Source organism: Silurus meridionalis, chromosome 19 (genome assembly GCF_014805685.1).
Source record: "Silurus meridionalis isolate SWU-2019-XX chromosome 19, ASM1480568v1, whole genome shotgun sequence".
Lineage (NCBI taxonomy): Eukaryota > Metazoa > Chordata > Actinopteri > Siluriformes > Siluridae > Silurus > Silurus meridionalis.
The window spans coordinates 9,726,786-9,750,853 of NC_060902.1; the positions used below are offsets into that span (position 1 = coordinate 9,726,786).

Sequence of the window (24,068 nt, forward strand, 5' to 3'; positions counted from 1 at the left end):
ACTAGCAATATGGATTATTTAAGAGAAAAGAAAAAAATCCTGACAATAACTCATATCGAGGGAGGAAGGGAGTGAATGAAGGAAGGTTTGAAGGAATTAAAACATTTGTTGAAGTTTGCTGAAATAATTACAAAATAATGAAGTAGACTCTTTAAAAACAAATTGTATATTAAATGTAACACTTGTACACATCTGTATTACTTAAATGGGGTTTAATGTAAACTCATTTAATTTTTCCATTTATTAAATGTTTAATCAATTTAATTTGTGCCAATTAAGTTTTACAAGTTGTAAAATATTATACAATTAGTTTTTATATTAATTAAAAGCAGGCATTCTATTTAAAATTGTTTTGAAAATGCAAACTGTTGATGTTCACAAATATTAATAATAAACTTAATTAAAAAAAACTGAAGCATTTCCTGAACCATGAATTCTTTTTACTGTTGTAGCCCCTCTGATCTCAAACCCAAATGTGTTCAGTGTATTGCAAAAACATAAGAATTGCACTTGCCTAACCTGTACATTTAGAGGGGGTTGTATATTCTTAATTCTACACATGAATGTACTGTATGAATATATTATGCTGCATCAGTAAATTTGAGAACTTTAAATATTGTAACGCATTACAACAAATAGTTATGACATTAATCTTACCGTAAAATTTATTTGACAACCTCCCATCACATAGTCAAGAAATGTGTACTGTGCTTCGATCTGCAAACAAATAAAAAAAGTTGTTTTATGACCAACATATACTAACAAAAAAAAATCCTAATTTCAAAAAGATTTACCTAATGAATGTTAAAAACAGGGATTTCTAAAACTGATTAGATTATTAGACATTTACTTTCTAAGAAAAACATTTTCCATGCATTTTTCCATGTCCAACATTTCACTCTCACTGAGCTTTTTGTCTGTATGGAATTTCATAAGCTTCTTGTGTGGCAGAAATATGAAGCCCGCCCACATACGCACCTTGCAGTATTTAAAACGAACAGTGCCCGAATTCTTATAGCTTTTTTTCTTCTTCTGCTTCTCTGGATGAATGCATTCAAACTCCACCTGATAAAATTACCAGAACATTCATAACACACATGATGAAAGTTATTAGACTAGAGAGATTTAAATAAGGCTGTTGTTGAAGACAGTCTCACCATAGAACCACTGTCTACTTTCAGAAGCTCAGCCACTTTAGTTTGAAAAACACCAATGAGATCATGTGAGCCATCGTTATCATAATCAAAGCAGTGGACCTAAGGGGAGAAAGTCAGAGACAAGACATTTAGATGGGAATAGTAAAACTGCTCACCCCCTGGTCATCCAACAGTCTGGCTGCAGTACAAGTGAACTCTCCTATTAGATCAGAGCTGGTGTCTTCATCCTTATCATAACAAGTCACCTAGCAGTGAGACATACAGGGACTGCCTTATTAATGAATTTAACATGACAACGTTTGACTGAGAAACTTGATGTGAAATTCAAGTGATAAATGTGGCAATCTTTAGCAGGTTTTAGATTCAGAAGCACTGTGAAACGTATATAAATATGTAACAATTATAACTATGAAGATATGTATAGAACATTTTACACAATTAAAATAAATAAATAAACACAGCAGAGGTAGTCACGTGACCCTTAGCAAAATGGCAGCTTAAGAGTTTTGCTCCACTTTGTGCTTATTTAATAACGTGAAAGAAAAAAAAAAAGTTGTGGGGATACGGATTTTCCTGTTTTTGTCCACAGGATCACAGAAAAAGAAAGAGAAAAAGAAAAACCCTGCCACACGTGATGGAGAAGGGGAAGAGGCTAGTGCTAGCTAACAATCGGACATGTCACTTATTTTGAGCGAAATTGGGGATGTGAGTACCTGGCGAGACGGTAGCACGGGACAGTCGTAAATAATTGCTTTCTCTGTTGCAGTCCTCGAGGATGCATTTGCTGCTCTCATTGCACGTGTCAATGACACCGAAACAAATAACTACAACCAAGCAATGGATCTCTGTGGGGTATACCTTGGCTTTGTCATGGTGGAAGCAGCTACTAACTTTCTGGATGCAGCAGAGTGATCTCCTGTTTTTCTGTAGACGATAGGATTGTTTCCGTTTTTTCCCCCACTCTTTCTTTAAATACTTTGAGGGCGTTTCATGTTTCTCCCTACTAAACTCAAACACAAATATATAACTTTTTCCAAGGTGATGCAGGGCCAGGAATTTTGTTTGTAAGAACGAACTTCAGTTCTATATTTATGACTTGTGCACTAAAGTTGTTTTTTTTTCCTATTTAAATGCCATTTAATTACATGCCCACAATGTTTTTCTCTTCTCTTTCTTTTTAATTTTGTATTTAATTAACATTTTTCCTTTTTAAGGTCACTAAAGTGGACTTTATTTGCTTATTTCTAGTAGGAGTTTTAAGTTTGGGGATAGGGCAGAGGGGCGAGGGATAGTGGGGGTTACTGCTGATGTTTAGGAGAGCCGGTCATATTACAGAGTTATGTTCTCTCAATCTTACTTCTGTCAGTCCACAGCATTCAAATACTTTAAACAGCACTGATGTATGTCTGATAAAAGTATGGTGGTCACATGGAACGTGAAGGACATGGGTAATGTAGACAAAAGACAATTCTAACATTCTTAAAGAAAGAAAGGGTAACTATTGCACTCTTACATGAGACACATTTGTCAGATACAGAACATTTAAAGCTCAAAAGAGACTGGATTTGAGAGGTATATTTTAGTTTGTTCTCCTCAAATAAACAGGGCGTGGCCATATTGATACATAATTTTCCTTTTATCTTAGAACAGGTTGAACAGGATCCTGAAGGCAGACTTGTTCTGATTACTGGTCACATCTTGGGAAAACCTCTTACTGTTTTAAACGTGTATGCCCCAAATAAGGACAGCCCTGTCTTTATATCAAGGAGAATCCAAATGTTTTAAGAAGTGTAATGGTCTGGGGATTATATCTGAGGATTTTAATTCTGTCATGGATGGTAGGTTAGACAGATCATCTGACAATCATCTGCCCGTTCTTCACAAACCCTGCAAAATGTGTCTCATGCTTTAGTAGACATATGGCGAGAACTACATCCAGAGTACAAGGATTTTACTCTTCTCCTGGTAATTCTTATTCCAGATTAGACAATCTATTGTTGCCTTCCAGATATGTTAATTGCATAAGATGCTTGAAAATTGGTCCAGTGGTTCTTTCGGACCATATCTCAGTGTATTTACATTTAACAGAATTTTCAACCCTAAAATCTTCCTACTGGAAATGTAATAGTTCTCTCCTTAATGGCGATGCTTTTTCACAGTTTCTTAAAAAAAAAAAATATTTCAGTACTGGCAGGATAATTAATTCTGTCCAGTAAACAGCACCACCAAATGGGAAAAAATTAGAGGTTAAAAGATTGAAATTGATTCAGAAAATCTATTTTTTTTAACTGGCACCAGATCTAAACTAAATTTTTACTTTTCAGAACATGTACAAAAATCATGTTCAGCAGGCATAGGTTTTATTAATGTGGTAATAAACCCAATTACCTCTTAGCATATCAACTCAAATGTGAACAAGCTGAAGTAAATCAGGGCCATTAAAACCGCTGAGTAAGTAATTTCACATGATCCAGCTTAAATAAACTCTAGTTCAAAAAATTTCAATTAGAATCTGTACACCTCCTCTTGCGCACCCAAAGACCGTGCCACTTTTTTGGATAAGATACCCCTACCCTCAATCTCAGACAAGGACCAGGCCTTTCTCAATACCCCTCTAACAAAAGATGAAATCTTTGCAGTTATTCAATCTATGCCTAGTGGGAGGGCTCCCGGGTTGGTTAGACTCCCTCAGGAATTTTACAAAAGATTTTGCCATGTGCTGTCCCCTATTTTCATACCAGAAGTTGACAGTCTTAATCCAAATTCCTGGAGGACTGCGTTTATTAGCTTTATCTTCAAAAAATGGAAAGAACCCATTAGACTGTTCCTCATATATTTACTTAACATAGACTCAAAAATTGTGGCTAAAGCCTTAGCTTGTTGACTGGAGAAAATCCTACCCAAGATCATTAAACCAGACCAAACGGTTCAGATAATGTTTGTTATCTGTTGAACATAATACAGCATTTGGCTGTAGATGGTGACCCAGCTGCTATAATATCTCTAGATGCAGAGAAAACATTTGACAGGGTTGAGTGGAGGTTTTTATTTCAAGTGTTGGACAAATTCATTTTGGGCTGTAACTACATCAGACTAGTGAGACGTCTTTAACTCTAGCTTATAAGCTGTGGTTAATGCTAACAGATTATCATCAAGTAGACTTTCGATCCAAAGGGGCTGCCATCAGGGCTGTCCCCTGTCACCACTCTTTGTTCGCCTTGTACATCAAACCTCTGGCAGAAAGTATTTGCATGCACAGTGGAATCCGGAGGGTGATGGCAGTGGGATGGAACACAGTCTATCGTTATATGCGGATGATGTTTTGCTTTACTTAAACTATCTATTCTCCACAATTATCTATTCCCAGTCTGTTGGAGACAATCACTGGATATTTACTGGATATATTTAAAATATATAAAATATATTTAGGAAAATATAAGCTATGTTCCTGAATACCCAACAACCTGTTAACAATATCTCTTTCACATCACTGACTCTGGATTTCTCCATTTGGGCATACCTTTGATTTACTAACCCTTAACGACAAGACTCAAGCAAGATATGAATAGGTGAACACTTGTACCAATTTCTTTCGCTGGAATAATTAACATTTATTTATTTCTGTGGGGGGCAGCTCTTTTATTGGGCTGCTCAGACCAAACAAATGCTTAGATGGTTTTTAAATGATACAGACTCCCTGTGGGTCAGTATGGAATCTTTTGCATGCATTTCAAGAATGCTAACATCCCTCGCATTTATTTCTAACTTTAGGGAGGTCTACCCAGAGGCTGGACATTTTTTGTTATTAAAACACACTTTTGGCTTGGAAGGATGCCAGAAAGTATCTTAATGTTTCCAAGAATTTATCCATGCAATCCCCAATCACTTTGAACCCTGATTTCCCTGACTCGTTAGCCAGTATTGGCCTTCGGAGCTGGGCAGAAAATGGTAGATCAATTTTTAAACAGTTTTTTTTACAGGAAAATTTTAAATCGTTTGAGATGCTTAGAACAGATTACCAATTTTTGTAACAGATTTTTTTATTTCCCCCTCCAATTACATCATTTTATTTAGTCTGAAATAAGAGATGAAAATTTGCTGGGAACTTTCTGATATTGAAATTTTTCTACTTCTGGGGGCACTAAGGGGGGCAGATTTCCTATCTGTATTCTCTGTTATAAGAAGCCTCTTCCCCTTTAAATCCTTTTAGATTTGGAAAGGGATATGGGCCAACCATTTACTGATGACGAATGGCTCTTTATATGTGAGGAGGTTTTCATAAATCAACCTCAAGCTCTGTGCATAAGCAAAACTTCAAAATCATATACAGAATATATCTTACCCCAGTATACCTCCATAAAATGCACCCAAATGTATCTCAGCTGTGTTTTAAATGTAAATCATAAATAGGAATACTGATGCAATTGTTTTGGAAAGCTTTTGGATTGAGTTACATGATATGGTTCAGAAAACGCTGGCTAGAAAATTCACTGTCTCAAATTATATATTTACTAAACTGCAAAACATCATTAGATTTCCTTATTTATTCACACTTTATTTAGTGTCATTACTTATTTGGCAAAGAAATGTTTACTTATTCTATGGTCATCACCACCGGGACCAACTTTAAAGATGTGTTTAGCACAAGTGGCTAATCTTCTACCTTTAGAAACGTACGTATGACTTGCATAACAAATCCGATTATTCTGGCAGATATGGCCCCCTTTGTGGGATTTGCTTGTTCAAGTAAGACCCTTTCCCTGACCTATGTTACTGCCTGGGCTGCCTCTTTCCACTCTCTTAAACGCTACATTTTCTTCAAGGCAAGACTATAAGTACATTTATATATGATATTTTTAGCGCTACTTTTTTCAGACTCATTATACAAAGCTGCAATTATCTATTATCATAGAGAGAAAAACAACTGCAATTCAAAGGAGGACAAACGCATTGTGCATAATAGCAGTTATGCCAAATCTCCCGTTACATAGCAGTAGCATGAAATAAACCAAGAGTCACTTTAAGAGGTAAACTGAATTACAAAACTATATGCATATTGCTAATATATAAATAATCTATATAAAGAATATTAAACATTAAACATCTTTACATTCTATTTGATGCTACGTTTTATTATCAATACAGGTGGTGCACTCAAACAAGACCCACCTTAATTGGCTTGTTAAGATCTCCATTACAGAATGTATGTAAAGAAACTACAAATTTCTTCCAGGATGGGTTCAAATTATTCTTGATGACCTGAAAAAAGAAAGAAACAGCATATTTAGAGCCAAGAAGTAAGTAAATAAAATGCAAGGTTAATAATAACTAAGTAAATCTGCACCTCAGTCCTGTGGACTAACTGCCATGTGCCATCATCAGCCTGCTTAAAGAACTCCAGAAAGGGATCAGATTTTCCAAATAAATCCTAAACAATTACAGGATATTTGAGAAAACAATAATTGAATTTATACTCTGTACTACCTACCTACTATTCACATTAAGATGTGAATAATCTTTGTACCTTCTTGTCCAGGTTTTTGGCTTCTGCTTCTAGAACAATAGCTCGGTTGTCCTTCACTTCATCTGCGACAATCTGTGAAGAAATCAACAATGAATGAGTTTTATAAAGTGTACAGTAGTGTAATATATGAAACTTTCACAGTAAAAACTGCAAAAGTAGCAAAACTGTAGTAAAATGTATACAAGGACCCTAACACCATATTTAAGCCTGAGTGAGGTTTGTAGGACAATGAAAGGATAACTGTTGCACAAAAGTACAAACCAGCAAAAGGTAACACTCTCATGCTTATGACCAAACATGATCTAGAAGCTAGCATCCAGTAACCTTTATAATGAAGTTGAACATTGCCATTTATGGCAGACACTCTTATCCAGAACAATTTACAATCCCGTTTATATAGTTAAGAGTTAAAGGCATTGCTCAATGACCCAGCCGTGGCAACTTAACATCTGGTCATTAACACTTAACAACAGGTTATTACCATCTGGCTATGTACCAACTGCCTTCAAGCAAGCAAGGGTCATCCCCCATCTTGAAGAAACCTGCTCTGGATCCATCAGACATCAACAACTACAGACCGGTATCACTTCTCTCCTTTCTTTCTAAATCTCTGGAACGCACTGTTTTTAACCAACTGTCTGTCTCTCTCTCACAGAACAACCTCCATGATCCTAATTAGTCTGGGTTCAAAGCGGCACATTCCACAGAGATGGCCCTTTTGGCTGTTTCTGAGAAACTGCATGCTGCTCGGTCAGCCAAGCTGTCATCTGTACTTATCTTTCTGGACCTTTCAGCAGCATTTGACAGTCAACCACCAGACACTTTTGTACTTTTGTCAGCCCTCAAGAGCCTCGGTATCCACGAAACATCATGGGAATGGTTTGCTTCCTACCTTCCTTACTACCTTTTCTGCCTCTATACCCACTCCATTGGTGAAGTCATATCCTCACATGGGTTTTCTTATCACTGCTATGCAGATGACACTCAACTCAACTTTTCTTTCCATCCATCAGATACCACAGCTGCACGTATTAGATTTAAAACACTGATGCTTGCCTACAAGCCAAAAAATGGACCAGCGCCATCTAACATCAGTAACCATCACATCTAGCGCTGCACCACACTGTCTGAGATCCTCCAGCACTGCTCGACTGGTACCACCTTCTCTCAGAATGAGAGGTAAGTATACTTCAAGGCTCTTCTCTGTTCTGGCAGCGAGGTGGTGGAATGAACTTCTCCTAGATGTCCGCACAGCGGAGTCCCTGACTATCTTCAAGCGACGATTGAAGACCTACCTCTTCCTGAAACACTTAAATTAGCTCTTTCCATGTTTGCCTTGTAGAATTCAAGAGTTATATTTATATTAAGTTTGTAATCTGGTGTACCAGCGTAGATTTATTCATTGCTAGAGACTCAAATAACTTTTGTACGTCGCTCTGGACAAGGGTGTCTGCTAAATGCCGACACAAATGCTAAATTTACATTAATGTAAATGTAAAAACTTGGTGGTACTCGGATTTAAATGCTTGACTGTCTGATTAGAAGTCCAATATTTCTTACTACCAAGCTACCACCTTCCCATAAATCAAGTGTTTTTGACCACTGTTTCATTTCCTTGTTTAGGTATGTTTTGTGGAAATATGCCAATGATTTAACACTGCTAACTACAAAGCTACTAATATTTTGGAGATTGAAAGCACATATTTTAAACACTGCATATTAAACATTACACACACACACACACACACACATTTATCACTGCTGTTTCAGAGCAAATATACCAAATTATTTACTTTGGTAAGGTATGGCCTTGCAAATAAACTAGAAAGAACCATTTATCATCAGTACAATGCATAAATACAAAATATAATCAATCAATTAAAACAAATTATAAATGAAATTAAAACAAAATTGAGCAAAACTTTGTGTTATAATGATTGTGTGCCACTACAAAATATTTTGTGACAATCGTCCACATGACAAAGAATCAAATAACAGCTAGTGATAAAACTCTTCTGTAACGAAGATAAGCACTGCACACTTGGGGAAAAAGAATAAAGAATTGTAATTATCTGTTCAAAAGGATAACTCATGGTCTATTCTTCAACAATGCCGCATTTTTGCCTTTAGATTGACATCAACAGGCAAATGCTACTCTTGACTCGGAAAAGTAAAAGGACATGCTACAAAGCAGAACCTGCGAAGTAAAACAGATTTCACACTGAAACATGCAAATGTTATTACCAGTGTGTGCATATGGAGTGCAAGGCCTGCAATCAGCAAATAAAGTTTTAATGAATAAAAAACACTTATGTAAAGTTTTGATTATTAATTATTACTCATCAAAAAAGGGGGAAAAGCTATTATTATATACCGTTATTGTTCCTTTGCCTGCTGGTTTTCCTGGCTTAAGCTGAAGGGGGTTGGTGATCTTTCTACTTGACACAATCTATGGCAGAAATTACAGACATGAATTTAGAGACATGAACAATAATTTAAAATGTTTCACTTAACGCATATTGTTTGGGTGCTGAAAAGTAAATACTACTCAAATACTACTGCTGATACCTGACCAAGGGTACACTCAAAACCTCCCAAGTAGTCATCATCTTTCAGGTCGACACTTTTGTTGTCAATGTCATAGATGCCCAGCTTTAGTTTTTGAACCCTCTCAAAAAAGAAGTCGATACACAGTCTTTTAGAAAACTCTGGGTCCTGGCAGTTCTTCACTTTCTCTGTACGATCCACCTACAATTCCCCAAAATAACAAAACAAAAACTACATTTTAATTTTGTATTAGCAAGACGCCACTCTCACTAAATTAAAAACATTAAAATTCCACAACCCAAATCACAGATTCCTGAAGTGTTGTGTACCTCAGTCCATTGGTCATCCCCCACACTCTGCAGCAGAACACACAGTGGGTCCGATTTGGAGCCAATGTCTTTGTCTAGAAGGTTTTTGCAGGAAATGGAGAGTTCAATCTTGGTCACACACTGGGTTGCCATCTATATAAAAAAAATTTAAAAAAACCCTGGTAAACTTTGCGGAAATAAAAACAGCAACAATTAACAGATCTTAGCAGTTCGCTAATAACAGAACTATTTGCTGTAGAAAAAAGTGTGACTGTGCAACAAAGTGTCCATACCTCAATCTTTTTAATCTCCAATCTTGTCCTAACTAGGTTTTATGCAAAGTAACCTAATTTTTCATGCCCAAGGACATTTAGGTGCAAATGTAAAATTACTGCTAAAAAGTCGTAATTTTCTATACAAACCTCAACATATATAATTGCTTGAATAATTTGACATGGTCTTGAAGATTTTTTCTTTTGCCAAATAAAACGTCAGGAGCAAATTGCAAAGCAGGCTTTGCACATTATGTACCTCAAATAACACAATAAATGTTCCATCATCCTTATAATCTCTTTTAAAGCGAGTATTTAATGAAAATGTAATGCATCCACCGTCTCTTTCAAAGTGCTTTTGTAAAAATTTAGTCTGAATGATTTATATTATGCAATACAATTAAAACAAATACACCTGCACCCTACTCACTGTACAGAGATTTAACATTATGTAGCATGTCTCAAACAGATTAAAACCAAATAATAATTTCGTCTGCAAATTATGTATACACACTGGTTGTCGATTGACAGGCCTTTGTTCCACCCATGCAGGATCCATAACTGATTCTACCTGTTTAGTCAGTTAGTCATAAACTTTACTCATATACCATGTGTGTGGTTTCTGCTCGGCTAGAAACTGAGCAGCCATCCACATGTTCTACGTCATATAGAACACACCTCAATATCATTGTTCTTGTATATAGAGGAAGGAACCATTTTAATCATTCAGGAACTGTTATGATTATGTCTGTATTTCAGAGCTCAGCCCGTTTATCCTAGACAAGCTTGTACAACTGGTACAGGGGGTCAACGTGTTATTCTGCTCACTATTATGTGGAATATTTGTCAAAACCAGAGATCAAACTGCCCCATACACACTGTCCTAAAGAAACACGCACACGAGGATGAAATGAATAAAGTTTGGTCCAAAGAGGGCGATAAAACTCAGAAATAAACGACACTAAAATGCACCAGTACTCTTCTCTGGTGGTGTTTTTTTTCTTTAATCATGTCTGTTAAACATTTCTGCCGCGTTTCATTCGTTCCGTCACACACATACACAGGTGTGAGTGCGTGTCCGGGCGCGTCCTTCAACATTTCGAAAACCTTTTTCTTGCTGTTCAGGAACCTCAGCAGGCCTGCATCATCACTTCAATTCAAACTGATTCACAACCACACGCCATTTTTCAGACGTCAGCAATCAGCAGTACACACGCAAATAAACACCGCACTCGCCACCTACTGCTCACAGAGCACTATTCACTCAGAAACCACAACTGCTGAAGTTGCAGCAGCTCCGACTTCCTCACCGTACAACACAGCAACACTGGCGATCCTAAATCCGCCATTAACACACGGGACACTGAAACAAACGCGTGAATGCGCACATTTCGCCTGAAACATCAAACCCGTAAAAATAAAACTAGTACCAAGCCATGAGGATAGGTTGTGTTTCCGGATTTGCGGACATGTTTAACAACGGACATTGTTAAACAGAAACGAACACAAAACTGCTAATAATGCTGAATTAAGTCTACCTTGGATTAACTGAACAAACAGCGTCCTCTCTGCAGCTGAAGCGCTTCTGTACCGAAAAACTGCTTTGGGGAAACCGAAGGTGTGGCCCAGAGCTGCGCATTGCGCGCGCGCGCGTGATATTATTGGTCAGACAACACACAACCTCAGCCTTCCTATTGGACAAAATAGCAGTCAATCACGCCTCTGTGCACCACCACAATCAAGCTGAACAACATTCCACACAGGTTCATGCAGATTTTCTCGAGCCTCATCAAATCAGTGCGCACAGAAAACAACAAGCATAAATGAAAAAAAAACTTTTTTTTTTTTTAATGTCACCATAAAAATGTTTCAACCACAAGCAGGAATAATAAAACCCATTGCAGCAAAAAACAGCATTGCATAAAGCGGTGAATAAACTAGGGTTCGGGAGGTGATGGAGCCCAAAGTTTGTCACTGGAGATTTTTATATACGTGCTCGAGTTGGCCGGATTCATACACGTATAAATGTAGTGATAAAGAGGAATAAGAGGTTGTCTGTGAGCCCGTTTTCTGTTATGAGGGACACATTTACTTGTTTTAATATCCATTGTTTACACTCACTAGCACTTTAACACAAACACGTCAAACGGTCAGTGATGCAGTTAAACAGCTAATCATTTATGTGACAGACGAATATAATTCAGGCCAAGAGGTTCAGTTAACGTTCACATCAAACATCAGAATTGGGCAAATATGATAATGTGACCATGGAATGATTGTTGGTATCAGATAGGCTGGTTTGTATATGTCCAAAACTCCCGTGATCTCCATACACACGTCTTAAGTGTTTTTACAGAATGGAGCAAAAAAACAAAAAACACCTTATTGTTGAGAGGATGCCAAATTGTTTTGAGCTGTTAGGAAGTCAATAGTAACTCTGAATTACTCCGTACAACCATAATGAAGTGACCAGCATCTCAAACACACAGCACATCAGACCATGAAGTGGATGGCCTACCACAGCAGAATCCACACCAGGTTCCACTCCCGTTTTGATGCTTTTCTGCTCAGCATGGTTGTATAGAGTGAGTATATCATAAATGGTCATTTTAACCAGTCATTTCTTCTCATAGGACGGTTGCTGGCTCAATGTTTGTCCACCATTTTGTCTAAACTCTAGAGTCTGAAGATCTCAGCTGTTTTTAAAATATTTAAAGAAACGTATCAGGTACAAACCACCATACCAAAATGAAAGTCACTGACATTAATACCTTTATTTGCATGATTTTATGCTCCTGATTGGCTGGTAAGATGTCAATTGAACAGCTTACCATGTTTCCCTAATGATGTTATATATAAAGTTAAGGGAAGAATTTACCCAAAACAACTTGTAAATTTCCCATTAAAATTACCCACAATTTGTTGATGGTGGGATTAGTGCTGCATTTAAGGTTCTTTGTGTCAATTTACAAGTTGTAATAATATCCAACCTTGACTCATTTGTCAATGCAGATAAAGCTCATAAAATTACTTATGGCTATTGCTACAGTAGTTCTTTATCAATAGCCATAGGAACTCCATATATAACTCCACAATAAAGCCCAAACATTCATGCTACATTTTGAATCCGAAGCAAAGTACCAACAACAGGCAAAAGCAAATAACTTCACAACAGCTAGCCAGTAGAAAACAGCACATATATCTGGCTACCAAGCTAGCCAGATCATTGTAGTGCTCAAGATAATGTTGATTATCATTTCAAAACTGTAATTAGTATGGCCACTTGCAGACACCATATACTATACTTGTATATTTTTTAATCTAAAGCAAAAAATTAAGTTGGCGTTTTGATTTGACTATAAATTCAATTAAATTCATATAACGCTTTTAACAATGAACATTGTCTCAAAGCAGCTTTACACAGATAATGTGGCGATTAAAAGTGAATATGTTCTATATAAGTAAGTTTGTCCCTGATGAGCAAGCCGGTGGCGACTATAAACTCCTTTATACTGGGGAAAGAACTAGTACCTGAGAAGCCTACACAAAGTTTGAGTCCCCCTTATGTCTGTGCAGATCATTCCTAATGGTAATATCATTAAACAGTTCACTACACAAACCATAAATTAGATTATATTTAAATGTAAACATCTTTCATGATAGAGTTTTCCTTAAGAGGAAAAGTTTCTAGTTTTACATTATATACAGTAACAATAGTAGAAGGTATTTTTATATTTAAATTATGACATACCAAAGAAGTGCTAGAATTCTGTTCTCACACACACTATTGGTTCTTAACATTTTGGCTCATTATGGGTTTGTGCAGAGACATTGCTCTATTATTAAAAAATAATTATTAATAGCAGGCCAGTTGAAACAATCATCTTAAAATTACCAGCTACAGTAAGGATCGAATCGAATTAGAAATAAGTGGTTTAATTTATTTGCAAGTAACATCGTAATAAAAAATAAACACACCACACGTTATCTCCAGAAGTGAGCACCAAACACCAATTCCCCCCCCATTACACATAAGCAGTTCACAGAGTTGGTACTCAATCATACCAGAGGGCTGATTAAGTATGTTCATCATTTAATAAAACACCATCAATACATCATGATCCACTCCGTTTACTATGTAGTCTTCATTTACTATGTAGTTCTAGATCATCCAACTGTGGCAAAAACTGAAACTCAAACAATTAAGCAAAGCTGTGGCATAATAATCACTGCCAGCAATAATAAAATTAATATTTATAATTTTAAGTGCCAATTAATTCAAACTATCCTCATGTCTGTCCATTTAAACATTAAAATAAAAGCTATTATAATCCATACACAAGGATTCTAGAATGAACAGCTGCTACTTAAATAGTTCGAGGTCACCATGCATCAAGAATAAGAAGAGCTTCAAAATGTAAGAATCAGCAAATAGTTCTATTACAAAACCTCTCAATCTGTGTTGATAAGACTCAAAATAGCACAGAAAAACATTATAAACACAAGTAGGAGGTTTGACACTGAGAACTGAGAGTTGTTGGTGTGAAGGTGTAATCTTTTGATTATAATTTGAGACAATCAGCTCTATGAGAAGCTTTCATTTACATATCATTAGCCCAAAAAAAGATGTGAGCGCAACAGCTGGATCAGAAAAGCTGTCAGGTACAGTAAGGCTTTCCTGGATCACATGTCCTTACACAATAAAGTCAGAGTAAACTCCTATTAACTTTTTCATCAATGCCACAAAAATTCAGCTATAACTTCCGCTGAGTTAAGAAGCACAAGATTGTTGCCCACAAAATCCTCAAATTTAAGAATGAAAGGAATTCAACAAATAGATTTAAAAGCAAATGCCATTGATTACAGAGCTGTCAGCAGCTCCAGACTGTAAAGCATAAACATTACAGAGTCATAGGTTATAGCAACAGCCCAAGCGTAGCGGGATTCATAATTTTCTATATATATATATATTACACACACACACACACACACACACACACACACACACACACATCATAAAAAAAATGCAAACAGCCAACTGAGTAAATGACCACACCATGTTAGGCACAAAACAAGGTATGTGGCTTATACATAAAGCCAGTGTGAATCCAGATATGCAGCTGAAATAAGAACAACAGCATTATTATTTATTTATATATATAAGCTATAATTAAGCCAAAAATGATTAAAACTTACCTTTAATAACACTAAGATGACTCAAGATTTTAGTGTCACAGTTGTTAATGACAGAGTACGATACTGACATTAAGCAGCTTCTTTTTGTATGCAACTCTCAATAATCATTAATAATAATAAAAATAATAGGGGGGCTGATCCTGGACTGGTACATTTTAGATGCCTCATGAAAGAGACCAAAAGGAGCCTTTTAAAAACTCCTATGCAAATATTTTAATATGGTGGCTCTACAACATGCAATCCATGAAACCACTGCCCATAACCACAAATGCAACAAAAATAGCAAATGATTATTGTTAATTTTCTTCAGCCAGTTTTGTACATAAACTTTTCAATTCACTTTTCAATTCACAGGCAGGAATCATCCCAAATGTAAAAATACATACATTTTACACTGTTAAAGCATTTAGTGACAACAATACCTTAGAAACCCAGCAGGACAAATCAAGATACAACTTTTCATTTCAGAAGAAGTCATTGCCTTTGTTGTGAATAAATATCTTGCAATACCCAAACATAAATGAACACAAAAAGAAGCTTGCCATGAAAATGTGCATTTCATACCATTTTGGGGTACACTTGAAACAGTCAGCAGAGGAAAAACAATCTTTATTGTTTATTTGTAGAGTAAACAGGGACAGGTGGAAAAATACAATACCTTGCAAATTCAAAATTTCAGGAAATGTCATTTTATTGACAAAGGAGTTACGCTGGAAAAAGTATGTACAACAGCAAATAAACTTTAACACCAAAATAACGGTGTAAAGCTGACATTTAAAAAAAAAAAAAAAACCAAAAAAAAAAAACCACAAAACAACAACCAACACTGCTACCAAATATCACAGCAAAAATGTGGGAGAAATACAGACACATGGTGGAGAGCTGTTAAAAGGCAGAGTGTAAAGCTTTCATTTACAAAACATTACATTGCAGCATTTATTAAATACTGCTGCTTATCCATTTACAGTGAATAAAGTCATCGCATTCATTATCTTGTGTTTCTTACAGGTGAAATTCATCCTATAGACTTTGCACTCAATATGGAACATCAACTGACAAAACACTTTCATGCATTGCCTACTGTAAAAAATCAAACTGAACAGAAGGCTAAAAGTTGCATGTAAGGACACATACACCATGCATGGCAGCATTAGGTGTACTCCGCTCTGAGAAAGCATAAACCACAAACTACAGTTCACACAGTCAAAAACTGATTTGAGAAAGGAACACAAACAAATAGGTAATTAGAGAGACATATGCAAATAAAGAAACTGCAGCATAGCCATCAGCTGATACTTGCAAAATGCAGCACTTAAGTGTTCTTACACCTTCATAAATTCTTCAAAACCTCAGCTCTTACATGATTTGACACCAGTCTCAAGCACAAAGACAAGAAACCATAACCCGCACGTTAAACAATTTGTCAACACAATTTTCTCTTGCATCTACTTTACTGGTTAATCACGCAGGTCATCTGATTGGAGAAAGAATTATGTTACACAACTCTAAGCTTTGCAAATAGAACAAGCTCAGTGCATGTCCATTTCTTTTGACTTGCTTCATCCCATAGTGATTTTAACTTTTCTTGCACCAATAGGCCGATCATTCAGGTCCATAACAGCAGCCATTGCTTCATCATGGGAATCAAATGCAACCATTGCCTCTCCTGTAGGCAGTCCTTTCTCACTAAACTGCAAGCACACAGAGCCAGGCAACACCTTATAGCCATAGAAAAAATCTAATATTTCATCAACTGTAACAGTAAAAGGCATATTTTGAATTTTGACAATGGTGGGCCGTGGGTTGCCTACACCTCCAGTGGTTGATGCCCTTGGATTTTCAGAGGATGGACCAAACGCAGGTTGGGAGCCTGCCGAACGACTTTGGTTTCCACCACGGTTTTGACTTGCACCTTTTCTTGAAGATCCATTATCAAATGATGGCATACTCCTTAAGCTCTCTGGGGCTCCAACAAAACCAGGAGGTGCATTGTTGCCGCTGGGACGGAAACCAGGGGGCTCCATGACAGGACCTGGTAAGTGCCCCCCAACAATAGGTGGAGGAACAGAAAGTGAAACATCACCCAGAGCTGTACCTAATGGAGGCAGAGGTGGTGGGCCTGCTAAGCCATTACCTGGGGCAGCAAACGGGTTAACAAATGGAGGGCTATTACCAAGGTTCCCCACAGCACTTCTGAGAAAGCTAAACTCCTCCCCAGTCATTCCAGGGAAAGCATGTTGTGCTTGAGCTTGGATTTGGGCTTGCACTTGGGCTTGGGCTTGGGCCTGGGCATGGGCTTGGGCTTGGGCATGGGCTTGGGCATGGGCATGGGCAAGGGAATTGTTTTGAGCCTTTTGTCCCCGTTTTGACTGTGGGGGAGGATTTCTCTCAACCTCTTTCATCTGCTCATATGTAACCAAGTGAACAAAAGCATCTCTACCATTTAACTTTTGCCTATGTAATCTTTCAGCTTTATGGGCATCCTCCTCAGATTTAAATTGAACCACAGCTTGGCCAAGGCCATTACCATTGCCATCAACTAGTACTTTAAGACTGTCTTCAAACAATTGAATTCCATCCAAAAATAGGCGTACATCTTTCTTTGACACATTATAGGGGATATTAGTTATATGAGCGCAAATTCGAGCACCCTTTCCACCTTCTGATGAGCTACCTTTATGGTCCCCCTGAGAGCCCTGCATTCTTTTGCGAATTGCATCAATCTTTTCAAACATATTTTTCTTTGTGATGGGATGCACTTGTATAAATCGACTTCCCATATACTGCATGTGGCATCCAAGAGCAACTTTGTAGTCCATTTCATTTCTAAACTCAACAAAACCCTCCCCTGTAGCCCTGCCATTCGGTCCATATGCAATATAAATGCTGTCTTCAACAATGTCCAGGTTTTTGAAAAATTCAAATATCTGTTTATTTTCTGCTTCATATGGGAGCCCCTTTAAATATACACAGTACTCTTGTTTATGAGGTGACCGAGACCTAGCACGTTCTCGACCAGAAGGAGAAGCACCACTTCCACGATGATGCCGACTCTGGTCAGAGTCACTACCTATTTTAAGCTGCTCTGCACATGATCCCTGGGTATCTCTCCATTGCCTCTCTGAAGCAGGAGATATTTCTATATATCTTTGGCCTATCATACCAGTGTTCAGTTTAAGAGCTTCAAATGAATCTAGGGGGGTAAAAAATTTAACCAACGCCCTGCCACTGCTCCTGCCAAGACCATCTCTGAGTATTCGAATAGAGTCAACCCCTAAACCGTGAAAAAAATCGCCAATTTCAATTTCAGATGTACTGTAAGGAAGGCCTTGAACCTGTATGTACAGTTCATCTTGGTTCATCCGTGCTGATTTTAAATGAGCCTGGAGACTGAGTGAATTTAGAGGGTTTAGGGGGTTAAGAAACATTGGATTTGGGTTTCCAAGAGACAAAGGTGGCCCTGATGCAGCAAGACCACCACCAACAGGACCAATTGGTGGGGGAACACCAGGATTAAAAGGAGGGAGCGTAGAGTGTAGGTGCTGCATGTGAGCCATGGGAGGGACTGGAGGCACTGAGGATAAAGGGCTTACAGATGGTACTGGGGGTAATGTGGAAACCGGTGGTGGTACTGGCATGGGCGGCATAGGTGGTAAGGTTGGCATTGTAGGCAATGGCGGTATTGGAGGAGGTACAGTATTTAATGAGGACATGGCAGTAGTCATGGTGGACCCCATGCTAAGATTTGGGCTGCTGAAATTATTAAAGTTTGCAGGCATGTTGCCGATAGTTGTAGAAGCAAATGTTGGAGCGGTTTTGTTGCTTACTGGCTCATTACCAGAAACAGCTGTGGTTGCTGTAGTTGAAGTGGTATTAGTAAAACCTTGTGCAGTGGTTGGCAAGTTACCCCTTTCGGTTCCTCCTGTAATATTGGGAGGCCCTGACCTATTGCTATTTCCTGAAGCCCCATCTGCATTACTAGTTTCAAAACGCCTGCGGCTCAACTCAATCATATTTTGCATTTCTGTTTTGCTGCTAAGTAACAGTGACACTTTGGAACCTTTGATTGTTCCCCCTGTGCGCATCATTCCGAGCCTTGCATCTTCATCTGTTGCAAACACGATAAAAGCTTCACCATGGTCACCCCCTACAATATGCACACCACCATCCGGGATTGTCAGACCAGAGAAGAAATGGCGAATGTCCATGGTGCCCGCCACAATGGGGAGGCCCTGCAAACGGATGACCACAGCCATGCTGAGGTGCTATTACGCACACCTGTAGATGAAAGAAGGCAATGACCATCAGGCGAGGGTGAAGGAAAGGTTAGTAGGACAAAGTCACACAAAGCAGCCTAAAACCATAGAATAGAGGGGAAGAAATTTGTTGTACACAAAGCATTTGAGCAATCACAATGAAAAGAGCAGAGACAAATGCTGTCATTTCTTCATAACCAAAGCCAAACAATGATTTCTTAACACTGAACTCATATCTTTAAAAAAATGATAAAATATTAGCAGAGTTGCCAAGATGCTCCAATCCTTTGTTTCACAAAAATAACCGCTTGCGTCAAAAAGCCAATTTCAGAAAAGGACAGTTATAATTTAAAATCAGTTTTGAAATATAGGGACCACTATTGTATACTTGGATATGGATTGTTAAAAAGAAAAAAAAATCACACTAAGTAAACTAAGATACAAAAAAAAAATCTTGTGTGTCTAATGAACTAAAGGCTACGCAAATTCTTACCTGTATAATTAGTGGTCGTTCGTTATTAGTTGTGGACGAAACCCAAGCCAATCTTGTCGTCAATCATTTAAAATCAACTCTTGACTGTAATAAGAGAATAAATGAAGGCAAAATCATCAATGCAAACAGCAAAGTAACCATCTACGCCCTGTCTGCATGTTCTAGTACACCATTCAGCTCCAGCCATTTCAATTTAAATCCAGCGTTCATTCTTTTAGATCAGCATTCACACCACAGGTCTGGCTAGCAGCAAAAGCCCTTGCCAGGTTTAAAGTGGTTAAGCTATGACATTATTTATAAAGAACAGCAGAAAATCATGCAGAAGAGCAAAATCTTCATTTTTAACATTTTCAGACAAAAGATGCCCAATGATGAAGCAAATAAACCACACATTATATACTATTTCATATATTTTATGACTTTAATATTCTAATGCCTGGATTTACCGTAATTTCCGGACTATAAAGCACACCCCATATATAAGCCACACCCACTGAATTTTACAAATATTTTTATTTTGAACATAAATAAGCCGCACCTGTCTATAAGCCTATATAGTGTCTACACTAATAAACTTTACACAGGCTTTAACGAAAGACACGTTACACGGTGTAACAGGTGAAATATGTTGCGCTTCCTTTAGGAGCATAGCGGTATTTTGGGAATAGCCTGCCGCCGCATTTTTCCGGTATTACTGCGTGTGTTCAAGACGAGGAATATGTCCTTATTATTTTCTGATGCTCATTTCTAAGTTTCTTTGACTAACCCGTAACGCTGTTGCCAAAAAAAATTAAAAAGCACGCGTTTTGGAAACCTGTCTGTGCTTATATAATTTCTGTTGTAACTGGAGTTAGTGAGCTCTTCCTTCACCCAGACTCAACGCGCTACAACGGCTTGTATCTAAACAGTAGCCTACCAAGAAAGTCATTGTTCACTGTCTTCCTCCTTCCTTTCACAACTATTTCTCTCGGGAGTTTATCTTTTGGCATCGTTGTGCGTTTAAAAAAATAACTTTTTTTTTTCTCCCGATGCCGTGCAGCTCAGAACACAGGTGAGGTGCGTTTTTTCGTTTCCGTTCGGAAATTTCATTGGTCTAATGTTATGTCGCTCAGTTTTTTGGCTTGAAGTTTGTGAAACCGGGAAAAAGCCAGGAAAAATTCATAAATAAGCCGCTTCGTTGTTTAAGCCGCGGGGTTCAAAACATGGGGAAAAAAGTAGCGGCTTATAGTCCGAAAAATACGGTAGTAAGAAAGTAATGAAAGAATAACATTGGATGCCTGTTAGTCCTACACAATACCAGCTGCAATAATAATTACCCATGCAGAGGTACAGACTGACTCTCACTCTAAACATTACTAAAACATTCAATCTTAAAACACATGGATACAACTTATAAATGTGCACCAACAGCAATGCAACACTGTACTCTTTTTTTTCCCCTTTTTTTTTAACCAGCTGTATAAATGCAACCCCTAAGAATGAAACAGTAACTGTATATATGCTCAAGCCATACCATTGTACAGCATTCTCCAAATCGCATATAGCACTATGAACTAGAAATTATTAGTTCGCAAATTACCACTGTGCTGAATTTGCACCTATCACACCTAAATGCTGTTAAGGAAAGTAAAATGTGTATGAGGATGTGCTGTTATTAAAAACTAATGTGTAAAAAGTGATGTGGTGCATTGACACAGCAGAGAACAGAAACCACCTAAAATGTGCTCATTTAGCTGCATAACCAGAAGTGTTTTCATTCCTCTTATACCCGAGATGCCTCAACAAGTGTACATGGGTTGGTCAAAGTTGGCTCGAGGTAACCTTTCATTTGGCCCACCATGCCATATTTTGTGTGTGTGTGTGTGTGTGTATGTATGTATGTATATATATATATATATATATATATATATATATATATATATATATATATATTATATATTATATATAAAATATAAATAAAAAGGTAATAAAAGGAGGGGGGGGAGAATGGGGGTCCTGGCATTTGGAAAAACTTAAGCACTAAACTCTACTGTACAATAAATTCGATTTTTTTCCCCTCTTTTAATGAGAGGAACAGTAAGATCTTAAAAAAAAAAAAAAACATTTTAATAAATGTTGACTAAAATGCCAAATACATTTTCGGCCCATGCCTCTCCATCAAGTTTGATTTTTGGCTCTTCATATGAAAAGGTACAGGCACATCTGTCTTTCACTACAGTAATCTGCTACTTTATTACAATTTGTTTAGAAGTAAAATTCAATGTCAAACACAAAGCAAGATGTTATAGCTTCACCAGTCTCCTTTCCTGGAGTTAATAATGCAGCCTGTAATAATTAATTTGCAAACAGCCATGCATTTATTTAATCAAAACTGTTTTTTATCAGCACAATTGTACCACATTTTGCCTATGTACCTTACAACAACTTTGGGCACAATATTAGTTCTCTAGTCACACAAAATGCTGTCTAAAACAAAGCTCTGACCACCACACCAGCAGTTTATCAAAATATACAAAATACTCAGAAGCCCGGGGCGCATATGGCAGGACATGAGGCTCATATGCAACATAAAACACTGTGTAGGCAGCAGGAAAACGGTAACATAGCTAGTGAAATACCTTGGAGAAAAAATGCATTTTGGTAACAAAATAAATAAATAAAAAGTTTATAACAGAATGACTGACCACACATCTGTCCACACATTGAAAACCTAAAAGCAAAGTGGAATCAGCGACAACCCCACAGAGAGCAGTGGACTCGCTGAGCCCCACAACAAAGCCAGACACAGGGAAGATGAAGAGAAGGCGAAAAACAGCATTCTTTCCAGTTTGACAGATAAATAAAAAAACAAAATGAAGACACAGCTTGTTATGCGGAAATACTGACATTTAGAGAACATTTTGATCTTTAGAAAATCCCGTGGCACAGCGAGGGGCCAGTCAGAGCGGAGTACAGACCGAGGAAGACAAAATGGCGCAGCAGTCAGTCGATTCTATTTAAACAGTAGCTAACGCTACGACCACCAGATTCAATCCAGGTTACGAGTCCATACTGCACGCAAACAAGATCACTGCATCCAACAGCAAAGGAAACGTAACGTCCATCTAGTTTCAGAGGACACCAAGCAAAACATTAGGCTTTTATTTCTCTAACAGTCTGCCCTACTAACGCCGGACATGTTTCAACTCCTTTCATTCTGCAAATGGCGTCAAACCTTAAGTTCAACTACAGTGCAAAAAAATTTTTTTGTGTGAATTGCTGTCCTCTGAACATCCTTACCGAAAATATCTGCTTTAACAGATTTGTTTTAGATGGTTGGGATTGCCCAGTTAAAAAACGCTGTCTCCTCTACGCCTGCACGCCGTCAGCACGACCATCATTGAATCGAAAATCGCTAAGCGATGGCGCTCACTTAGACTACAAAGCCCAGCTACCGTCCTGTGCTTACTGAAACCACGCCCACTCGCCCAGAGCGCCCTCTACTTGTTTCTGTTAAAAAATGACTGCTAATGAGATACTGAGTGTACCAGAGACGTGCAGTGATGGAGCAATGCCTCATTTGTTCTTCTTCTTCTTTTGGCTTCTCCCATTAGTGGTCGCCACAGCGGATTATCCATCTCCATACACCCCCTCCATACACCCCCAACTAAAAACTACCTGCATGACTTCCTTCACCACATCTATAAACCTCCAAATCCTCTTTTCCTCCTTGCCGGTGGCTACATCCTCGGCATTCTACAATTCACCAGCGCATGTAGGACATTTTGGAGACAAGGTGAGGGAGGCGAGATTGAGATGGTTTGGACATGTTCAGAGGAGGGACATGGGGTATATCGGTAGGAGAATGCTGAGGATGGAGCCGCCTGAAAGGAGGAAAAGATGTAGGCCAAGGAGGTTTATGGATGTGGTGAGGGAAGACATGCAGGTAGTTGTTTTGAAAGAGGCAGATGAGGAGGACAGTCGTATGGAGACGGATGATCTGCTGTGGCAACCCCTAATGGGAGAAGCCGAAAGAAGAAGAAATGAGGCACTGCTCCATTACTGCCCCATCACTGCTCTTTTACTGCTCCATCACATCCCTCTAATAAACTAATTTCTAATCCTGTCCATTCTAGTCACTCCCGAACAAAACTCTTAACATCTTCAGCTCTGCTACCTCCAGCTCCACCTCCTGTCTTTTAGTCAATGCCACTGTCTCTAAACCATACAACATAGCAGGACTCACCACAGTCCTATAAACTTTCCCTTTTACTCTTGCAGATACTCTTCTATCACAAATCACTCCTGCCACTTTTCTCCACCCACTCCACCCTGC

The 24,068-nt window shown here is 38.0% G+C and overlaps 2 protein-coding genes across 5 annotated transcripts in view; both read right to left on the reverse strand.

Annotated features, from left to right (window-relative positions):
- The window catches only part of cpne1 (copine I), a 30,167-nt gene extending 6,996 nt beyond the window's left edge, over positions 1 to 23,171 (reverse strand). The window contains exons 1-11 of one of the 4 annotated variants that reach the window (XM_046874750.1): positions 23,033 to 23,087; positions 19,754 to 19,837; positions 9,558 to 9,689; positions 9,250 to 9,429; positions 9,056 to 9,130; positions 6,682 to 6,753; positions 6,502 to 6,585; positions 6,327 to 6,416; positions 1,158 to 1,256; positions 979 to 1,065; positions 658 to 717 (exon numbers count right to left, since the gene is read on the reverse strand). In XM_046874750.1, coding sequence (XP_046730706.1) covers positions 658 to 717; positions 979 to 1,065; positions 1,158 to 1,256; positions 6,327 to 6,416; positions 6,502 to 6,585; positions 6,682 to 6,753; positions 9,056 to 9,130; positions 9,250 to 9,429; positions 9,558 to 9,689 — 879 coding nt within the window. In that variant the 5' untranslated portion in view covers positions 19,754 to 19,837; positions 23,033 to 23,087. Of the gene's footprint in view, positions 1 to 657; positions 718 to 978; positions 1,066 to 1,157; positions 1,257 to 1,312; positions 1,403 to 6,326; positions 6,417 to 6,501; positions 6,586 to 6,681; positions 6,754 to 9,055; positions 9,131 to 9,249; positions 9,430 to 9,557; positions 9,690 to 11,346; positions 11,482 to 19,753; positions 19,838 to 23,032 lie in introns of those variants that run through there. The other 3 variants (XM_046874749.1, XM_046874748.1, XM_046874751.1) reach the window with 3 other exon arrangements.
- rbm12 (RNA binding motif protein 12) lies at positions 15,596 to 23,089 on the reverse strand. The gene is made up of 3 exons (XM_046874747.1): positions 23,033 to 23,089; positions 19,754 to 19,837; positions 15,596 to 19,282 (listed from the first exon to the last, which is right to left on the reverse strand). The coding sequence occupies exon 3, from the start codon at positions 19,258 to 19,260 to the stop codon at positions 16,564 to 16,566; it is 2,697 nt and encodes an 898-aa protein (XP_046730703.1). The 5' UTR covers positions 19,261 to 19,282; positions 19,754 to 19,837; positions 23,033 to 23,089; the 3' UTR covers positions 15,596 to 16,563.
- Positions 23,172 to 24,068: the final 897 nt, after the last annotated feature.